A 10062-nucleotide genomic window follows, 5' to 3' on the forward strand; every position below is an offset into this window, starting at 1 on the left:
TTTCATTTTTATATCTATTTTTAATTTTCTCTTTTAAATCATTTAATTTAATTTTTTTATATTCCATTTTTCAATAGAGTTAATGAAAAATTACTTAAATTTTAATATTATTATATTTTACTAATAAAATAGTTATATTTCAAATTATAATCATATTTGCATTTTATTTTAACTTTCTTTATATTTTTACATTATCAAAACATTTATTTTCCATTTTTTTTAGATTATCTTACTTTTATTTATTGTTCTGGTTTTTCTTTCTCTCTTTTTAAATAATTTCTAAAACAGTTTTCAAGAAATTTTGCATAGATGCCCACAAATTATTTACACATAATAATATCATGATCACCATCATAAATTTAAATATAAATCATATCACACTTTTATATATTACTTATAATTTTATATTACTTATATTTTGTTTTTATATTTGATTATACATTTCCTTTTAATTTTCTCTTTTAAATCATTTACTTCTTTTATATTCCATTTTTCAATAGGCTTAATTAAAAACGAGTTAAAATTTTAATATTATTATATTTTACCAATAATTTTTGAATAATTATATTTTAATTTATGATCATATTTGCATTTTATTTTAACTTTCTTTATGATGATGATGATGAGGGGAAAAAGGAAAATCTAAACCAAGGTAAAGCAGAACAAGAAGGAACAACTACGGGTGTCAAAAAGAAAGAGAACCAAGGACATTGCAAGCCTAAAGCCACTGAAAACCTACCGGTAATAATCTTTGACCTAGAACTACAGGCTTACCAAAAACACATGGCAGAACATACAATGATCTTCAAGTTTATGGGTTTCTGGCCAATAGAACGAGCCCTGTGCTTATGGATCAAGTAGCAATGGAAACCCAGAGGGGATGTAAGACTCCACCTAGGGGCCAAAGGATTCTTCATGGTAGTATTCACCAATCTAGATGACAAGGATCGCATCTTTGATGGAGGCCCGTACTTCTTCGCCTCAGCAGGTCTATACATGAGACCTTGGAAGCCCAACTTTGCACCAGAACAGGAAGCCTTCAAACAGGTACCTATTTGGATTCGCTTGTTCTCTCTACTGATTGACTACTGGAGACATGCAACGCTAAAACATATAGGCAATAAGTTAGGCACCTTCATCAAAGCCTCAAAGGCAACATTACAGAAGAGATACACCTCTTGTGCCAGAATCTGTGTCGAGATGGATATTTCAGGGGGCTCTGCATGAGGGTCTGTGGTTGGAATACAGAGATGAAGTGTATTTTCAAGCTATAGACTATGAGCAGATCCCATTTCGATGCAGGAAATTCCATGAACATGGACATCTGATCAGAGAATGCCCAATGAACAGAACGATGGAGAAACCCAAGGAAAATATAGGGGTTAAGAACAAGGAGGCTTTTATTCGACCTCATGCTAGATAGTGAGAAAACAAAAGGCAACAAAATAAAGCAAGTACATCCTTCAGAAGCACAGGCAATGCATTTGAGGTGCTGGAATCAGAGACGGAACCAGAGGACACTAATCAAGATCAAGATCCACTGCAAGACAACCAGACCATAATTACACCAAGGACACAAGAACCTAATTCAATCCATCAAGCAATGTCCCACTTTCTCCTGAACCAACAGAGGGACTGGAAGAAGATTTAGAAATGATGACTAGCGAAATGGGGCTAGATGATATGGAGCTAGGCAACATTCTAGAATAGGAAGGTATGGATCTACCAAACATGGTAGGACAATGGAAAAAGAAAGGCATAGAACACATATCTGAAGAGGAGGTGAAAAAAATCAACATGTTATTCATAGCAAGACAACAAACAGAAATGGACATGCAAAAAAGAAGCTTGGGAGTGACAAAGGGTCTAGGGGTGAGAGCTCAAGGACTGCATCAAACCACAACAAACCCAAAGCACCGGAAAAAATGAGGAAGGAGAACAAACAATGAAGCATTACAAGAGCTTGGTCAAATGCTCCTCAACTCAAGTAAGATGAAAGCCCTTGAGGCCTTCACACTCACTTCTTAAAAATTTGTTAATTATGAAAGTACTTTCATGGAATGCCAGAGGGCTAAATAGCCTAAAGAAACAACGACTATTAAAGAAAAAAGTAATAAAGGAACAACCAGATATGATTTTTTTGCAAGAAGCTAAATGTTCTAGCAAAATAATGAAAATCATCAGTAAAAAACTGGGCAAAATAATGGATTGCCTAGAGATAGAAAGCAGTGGAATGGAAGGGGGTTTAGCCACTCTTTGGAATCCTCAAGTACTCTAGCTTATATCTTCTAAAGTTGCTAGATCTCACATCTCAATAGAATTCCAAATGATAGGGAATCCAGACACCTATCTCTACACAAATGTCTATGGCCCTTAGAAACTAGAGGCTAAATTGCTAATGCTTAGAAGTCTATCCAACCTGCAACATAGATATCCCCATGCAAAAGCAATTTTCGAGGGAGATTTTAATATGATCACTTCGATCACGGAAAAAAAGGAGGCATTAGAACGCTCAACCGGGATGATGAAGCTTTCAAAGACTTTATCAAATCAGCAAAGCTTATAGACACCTTCCCCAAGAGCAGTGCATTCACATGGAACAATAAAACGGGAGGTGATAGGCAAATTGCCTCTAGACTGGACAGTTTCTTAGTGACAGAAACCATCCTTCTGAAGGGATTACTGTGGACTCGGACATTCTACCAAGTGGAGGTTCAGACCACTGGCCCATAATAATGAATGCGGCCATCCTTGGCACCCTAAGGAACAAACCGTTCAGATTTGAAAAGTTTTGGCTCAGTCATCGAGAGTTCACATCGAAAATAAAACAGTGGTGGAGTGAACTGATTGGTATAAGGGGAACCAAGATGTACATTATCCAAGCTACACTTAAACATATCAAAGCCAAGTTAAAATCCTGGAATCAAGAGGTCTTCGACAACATATTTAAACAAAAGAAGGTGCTGGAGGAGAAATTGGAACAGATTCACAAGGAATGGATATAGGGGAATATCAATCAAGAAACAATGAACATAGAACAAATCCTCATGCAGAATTGGCAGGCCAGATGCCAACAGGAGAAAACTCGGTGGAAGCAAAAATCTAGAATTCAGTGGCTTAAGGAAGGTGAAAAGAACACAAATTCTTTCATCGCTCGGCCATTGATCACAGGAGTGCTAATAAAATATTAAGAATAAAGGATGAACATGGGACCTCTTTTCAGACCCATCATGAAATATCTACCCTCCTCATAAACCATTTTAGCTAAATTTCTTTGGAACCTAACATTAACAGAGAGGATGCCATCAGGGATTTAATTACTTCTATTCCCAAGCTTATTACAGAGGATCAAAACAAGTCTCTAAATCGAGTGATCACCTTGGAAGAAGTGGAAGAAACAATGAGGGATATGCGCAATGGTAAGGCGCTAGGACCGAATGGTTTCACCATCAACTTTTACAAAGCCTGTTGGGAAATAATCAAAACAGAGGTTTGGGAGGTGGTGGAAGACAACCGACGCTCCTCATCCATCCTAAAATCCCTCAACTCCAACCTTCATAAACCTTATACCAAAGGAGGAGGAAGCAAACACACCATCGAAGTTTTGGCTAATTGCATTATGTAATGTTCTGTACAAGATCATATCTAAAGTCATAGCTAACAGATTAAAGCCAATTCTTTCGGGGATCATTTCGGAAGAACAATATGGCTATGTAGAAGGTAGACATATTAGGGATAATATATTGCTAGCTCGAGAGATGATTCATACTCTTCAAACTCAGAAAAAAGTTGGCATGCTAATGCAGCTGGATCTTTCAAAAGCATATGATAAAGTTAGCTAGAACTACTTGGAGGCTATTCTGGATGCCTTTGGCTTTGCGAAGAGATGGATAAAATGGACCCTAGCCCTGATTAAACCACCAAATTCTCCATCTTAGTCAACGAAGCTCCCACAGCCTAGTTTACACCTACTAGAGGTATATGGCAAGGGGATCCCCTATCCTCCTTTCTGTTTGTAATATTAATGGAAGGTCTAAGTCAGCTTATCAGAAAGGCTAGAGAGGATATCTTAATTTAGGGACTCCAACCCTTGCTCTCATGCCCTGCAACCACTCATCAACAGTTTGTCGATGATACTATGTTGCATGGCACACCTTCAGTCAAAGAAGCTCTTGGTTTCAAAAGCAATCTCAATCGTTTTAGCCTTGCTTTAGGTATGGAACTCAATCTCTCTAAATCTTCCATATTCTTTTTTAACACGCACCTTGCAGTCCAGAAAAATCTATCTAATGTCCTTGGGTTCAAGAGGTGTAACCTACCTTACAGATACCTAGGTATTCTGCTGATACACAAAACTTGGCAAAAAATTCATTGGGAGAAAATGCTCACCAATCTAGAGAAGTGATGTCAGCATTGGACCCATAGAACCCTTAACTTTGCAGGCCATCTAGTCCTAACCAAATCCATCCTCCAGGCTATTCCTCATTACATGCTTTCTATTCTCCTGGCACCAAAAGGTGTGCTTCAGAGAATCCGACTCATCCAGAAAGCTTTCCCGTGGTCTGGAAACTTAGTTAAATAGAAGCGGTCCTTAATGGCATGGGCGAAAATATGCAAACCCAAGCACCTGGGTGGGTTAAGCCTTCAGGACCCTTATACCGTCAACCGAGCTTGTGGAGCCAAGTTATGGTGGAGATGGGTTAAATAACCGAACATTCCCTGGGCCAAACATTGGAAAGCAAAGTATGCAGATCATTATAGCCCTCAAAATCTGATTAGGGTGCAGGAACCTCCAGAAGGGTCTCCAATCTGGAACCTAGCAAGAGCTAATCGAGGCATAATTCAGAAACATAGTTTTTGGGAAGTCCATAATGGACAGACTGCTCTGTTCTGGGAGGATGCTTGGCAACAATTACCTAAGCTTGAAATCCCAGATTTCCTCACCATTCAGAGAAGATACCAGGAACAAGGGAAGATAACCATGAATCATTACTGGAAGCTTGATACTACTAATTAATTGTGGAAACAATGGATCTTTAACGACACATTGCAACCAGAAGAGAGGGACAACAATATGATGGCTCTGCAAATAAATCTGGCTAAAAGGAAAATAAGAAACACTCAAGATGCAGATCAACTACGTTGGGACAAGCTTGAGGGGGGTACCTTCTCTCTCAAAGAAGCAAGAGCTTGTATAGAAGAAAGAGACCAAGGGGAAAAAGTCAATTGGTATAACAAAGTATGGGATGCTGAACTATGGTCGAAGATTAAAACCTTTCTATGGCTCTTGATGCATCGAAGAACTCTTACCAGGGAAAACCTATGGAAAAAAGGGTTCATAGGCCCCTCACGCTGCCCCCTGTGTGAAAATGAGGAGGAATCAATGAATCACCTCCTTAATAATTGTAACTGGATAGAAAGCATATGGAATTGGATGGAAACCATCTTCAAGAGCTCAAAGAGGATCAGAGAATCAGTATAGGAAAGCATAGCAAATTGGCGAGGTATTTTTTCCAAATCTCAAAAAGTCAATACTTTATGGAAATTGACCCCTAGTTTCATAGTGTGGTCGGTATGGAAAGAATGAAACAGAAGGGTGTTTCAAAATGAAGCTAAAACCATAGAGTTTATCAAAAGCACCATACTACAAAACATGGAAACGACTCTTACCAGATGGAAAGTAGAACAAAACAAGGATCTATCGGTGACTGACTTACAAATTCTACAAACGTTTGGAATTGAGGCAAGTACCGATTCCAATTTGTCTATATCATGACAACAACAAGGCCCCTCCATGAATGCTTGGCTACCACCACCAAAGGGCTTTCACAAACTGAACTTTGACAGAGCCTCTTCAGGCAATCCTGGAGCGGCAGGTATAGGAGGTTTTCTCCATAATTTCAAAGGTGACATTCAACATATTTTCAGTCAATCTATGGGAGAATCCACCAACAATGAGACAGAATTCACGGCTTTAGAGCAAGGGCTCCGAATAGTAATTCACCTGGGAACAGGAGCTACAGTGGTTGAAGGGGATTCTCTTTTGGAAATCAATGCCACAAGGAAAATGCAGATGGGTTCGAAACCGGGTAAGGTAATGAAGCAATGGAGGTTGGCCAAGGTGACAGAGCTCATAGCAGAGCACCTCTCAAGCCTCAACGGAATCATCCTGCAAGCGGTAAGAAGAACAGAAAATGCAGTGGCTGATTGTCTAGCCAACTATGGGATTAATCACCACATTACTTACCCAGACACCTATTGGCATGATGTCACATGCACAGAACTTTAGGATAAGTGTTTACATCTTTTGAGAAAAGACATTCGTTACAGGGAGGAGGGGTGTAGTAGTACGATGGGACACGCTTTAATAACGAATGAAGATATCCATTAAGGCTCACCTCCTAGATCATTATACCCCAAATTGGATTGGGGAGGACAGGTACCATCACCTGCAATGGAAGATGAAGGAAATCCTGCAAAAGAATGATTGTCAGAGAACTCTAGGACCGGCGGATGACACGTGACCCATGACAAGAAACCTCAAGCATGACGAATCCGTTTCTTCGGATCGTAGGCAGGGGAAGGCACTCCAGAAAAGAAAGAGGAGTAATGCTGTCAGAATCTGGGGTTCCATGCAAACCTCGCTCAACCTAAACGCTCATCCCTCCATTATAACTACAATGTCTTACAAAAGAGCTCTCTCATCTTTTGCTCCTCGCCCGACTCCTCGACCTGAGTGCTCTATATTTTTCTTTGTCTAGTTCTCCAAAGTGTTTCCATCACTCGCTGTCACCTACAACAGCACCATGGCAGCCGGGGGCAGTCACAATGAGTTAGCGAACAGAGAGCTGAAGAAAGCTAAGGAAGCATATGAAACTTTAGTCTTTGCCAAAGGGAAGAAGATAATTGATGAGAATGAAGACAAAGTAAATGAGGAATAGGAGAGGCTATACATGCAATCAATTGAGGAGGAAATTGAGTGGATTTTAGATCCAGGAACTCTGGCCACTAGAGCCACGTAGTTTGTTCGGACACAGAGTGAGGCTTGGCAAATGAAAACCATGCTGGCCAAAGCTCTCGTCAAGCAAGGGGAAGCCATGAAAGAGGTATACTATGCCACAATGCTCACATCAGCTAAAAACTCTACAAGAATCGACACACTGGAAATTTGCCTGAAGTTGTTTATAGAGGAAATCAAAATGCTGTCAGAAGATCTGGGGGCCTTCACCAAGCTCCTTGAACTCTCTATCCGACAAGGTATGAACATTGTTGTTGATATTCCAGCAGAAGATACCAACGCTCTTGTGGGGAAACGCTAGAATGCCCAGAAACCTCCAAAGCTAGAACATGTTAATGCAGCAGCTGGCCCTAGTGCCACCTTCAAAGATTATGTGGAACTCGAGCTATAGATATGTATGTGCACTCTTCTCTGCGCCCGCTGGCCTATGAAAACTTCTTGTTTGAACTCTGATCCTATTGTGAGTCTCAGGTCATCCTAGTCACTCTTTAGTTTTGTCTTTTGGTTTAGGCAGCCCTGCGTGGTTAGCCCCTTCAAGATTTTCACACTTCATGGAAAGTTTAGTTAGTTTGTTTTGTCTGTGTCTTGGTCAGGCCTGTCTCCTTAGTTTGCAGGTCAGTTCTCTTATAGTGTTTAGTACAAACTTTTGATCAACCAAGCATAAAGTAAAATGCTCTGTCTAGTCATACAGACCTTTGTATTTTATGTATCTTTGTGAAATAATATACTGTTACTGACTTACAAAAAAAACATGATAGTGGTTAACGTCCACTGAGACCAAATTGGTCTATTGGACCAATAATTTTCTTAGTTTTTAATTGTCTGGCTCCTCGTCTTTCTTGGCGAGATTGATGTTGTAGCTTTCTTTTTTTCTCTACAGTCTTCCAACTTCCTTTATCTTGCATCTCCTTCATCTCTTCGGGTTCTTGGGACATTGGTGTCTTAGCTTCGCAATATATTGTGTTCGTCCTCTTGAAGATAGATGGAGAAGAATTTTGGTCTAGGAGATCTGCTTTGCTGTGAAATGAAGATTTATTTTGTGTGGTATTTGAATGCTCATAACTGTTGATGCTTGAGGGTTTCTCGAGTTCACTTTTTTGTTGCTGGGCGGGGCTTTCTCCCTGCTTGTCATGAGAGTTGTTTCTTTCTTGCCCGATTTCTTATGATTCAGAGTTTTCTCTAGAGTATTCTTCTTTGATGACAGTGTAGTGTCCTTTTTGTGCTCCTTCCCACCATGTAGATCTGTGGTGGTTTTTTCTAGCAGAATTTTTCTGGGAGGCTTTTGGGCAATTTTTGGGTTCCACACATAGTCTTTACTTGTTAGGTTTATTTCAGCTGGGAATCCGGTACTAAAGTCCATTTCCACACAGATGCATGCATAGGTGGTTCTGGCATATTCCTCTGTTTCTGGGCACCTATAGTAAAATTTCCCAATTGTATTTCCAATGGCTTTTAGCGAGGAGAGATTCTAGTGATGCAAGGGTAGCCATGGAAATCTCACCCAAAATGGTGTTGAGGTTATGACTCCTGTTGAGGATCGAATGATGGGTTCCATGGCTTCATGAATAGGCCTAATTTTTCCCAAAACAAAGGGCCGGAATCTAGAATACATTGTCTGATTTCAGGATTTTCAAAATCTACTCTAAAGAAATCCCTAGCATAGGGCTAGATATTAATTTCATAAAAAATGACAGGCTTCCATACCTCCGAGATCCAATTGTGGAGAGTTGTCAGCCGTGGCCAGAAACCATTGAACCAACAGGTTAGGGCACTTTCGGAAAACTTCAAAGCCTCATCGAGTGAGGCCTGGACCACTTGGAAATTTATATATTTACATTACAAAATAATTTTTTGTTGTCATTTTTCTTTAAATTATCTTACTTCTATTATTTTTTTCTTTTCCTCTTTTTAAATAATTTCCAAAAGAATTTTCAAGAAATTACCTTGTGGATGTGATGCCCACAAATTATTTACACACAATAATATCATGATCACCATCATAAATTTAAATACAAACCATATGACACTTTTATATATTACTTATAATTTTATAATATTTATATTTCATACATTTCCTTCTAATTTTCTCTTTTAAGACATTTAATTTTTTTATATTCCATTTTTCAATCAGTTTAATTAAAAATGATTTAAAATTTTAATATTATTATATTTTACCAATAATTCTTCAAATTATAATCACATTTGCATTTTATTTTAACTTTCCTTATATATTTACATTATCAAAATATTTTTTTTGTCATTTTTCTTTAAATTATCTTCCATTTTTTTCTTTTTATTTATTTTTTCTTTTCTTTTCCTCTTTTTAAATAATTTCTAAAACAATTTTCAAGAAATTATGTTGTGGATGTGATGCCCATATTACACACAATAATATCATGATCACCACCATAAATTAAAATACAAATCACACTTTTATATATCACTTATAGTTGTATAATATTTTTAGTTCATTTTTATATCTAATCATACATTTCCTTTTAATTTTTCTTTTAAATCATTTAATTTTTTGTATTATATTTTTCAATAGGTTTAATTAAAAATGAATTAAAATTTCAATATTATTATATTTTACCAATAATTTTTGAATAATTATATTTCAAATTATAATCATATTTTCATTTTATTTTAACTATCCTTATATATTTACATTATCAATTTTTTTTTTCATTTTTCTTTAGGTTGTCTTACTTCTATTTATATATATTTATTATTCTTGTTTTTCTTTCCCTGTTCTTAAATCATTTCTAAAACATTTTTCAAAAAATTATGTTGTGAATATGATACTAGCAAATTATTTACACACAATAATATCATGATCACCATCCTAAACTTAAATATAAATCATATCACACTTTTATATATTACTTATAATTTTAACATTTATATTTTATTTTTATATCTAATTATACATTTCTTTTAATTTTCTCTTTTAAATCATTTAATCTTTTTATATTCCATTTTTCAATACCCTTAATTAAAAAAGAGTTGGAATTTAAATATTATTATATCTTACCAATAAATTT

At 37.1% G+C, this 10062-nt stretch overlaps 1 protein-coding gene across 1 annotated transcript; it reads left to right on the forward strand.

Annotated features, from left to right (window-relative positions):
- The first annotated feature begins 5794 nt into the window (after positions 1 to 5794).
- On the forward strand, positions 5795 to 6289 carry LOC149249754 (uncharacterized). The gene has a single exon (XM_089453462.1). It carries the CDS (start codon positions 5795 to 5797, stop codon positions 6287 to 6289), a length of 495 nt encoding a protein of 164 aa, XP_089309588.1.
- The last annotated feature ends 3773 nt before the right edge of the window (positions 6290 to 10062 follow it).

This window comes from Pinus tabuliformis, chromosome 7 (genome assembly GCF_031772625.1).
Source record: "Pinus tabuliformis cultivar Carrire ecotype Pingquan chromosome 7, CPIR1, whole genome shotgun sequence".
NCBI classification, from domain to species: domain Eukaryota; kingdom Viridiplantae; phylum Streptophyta; class Pinopsida; order Pinales; family Pinaceae; genus Pinus; species Pinus tabuliformis.

What these genes read in the sequence shown, in the direction of transcription:
- LOC149249754 (XM_089453462.1), top strand. Translation starts at nt 5,795, where the DNA reads ATGAATGCTTGGCTACCACCACCAAAGGGCTTTCACAAACTGAACTTT.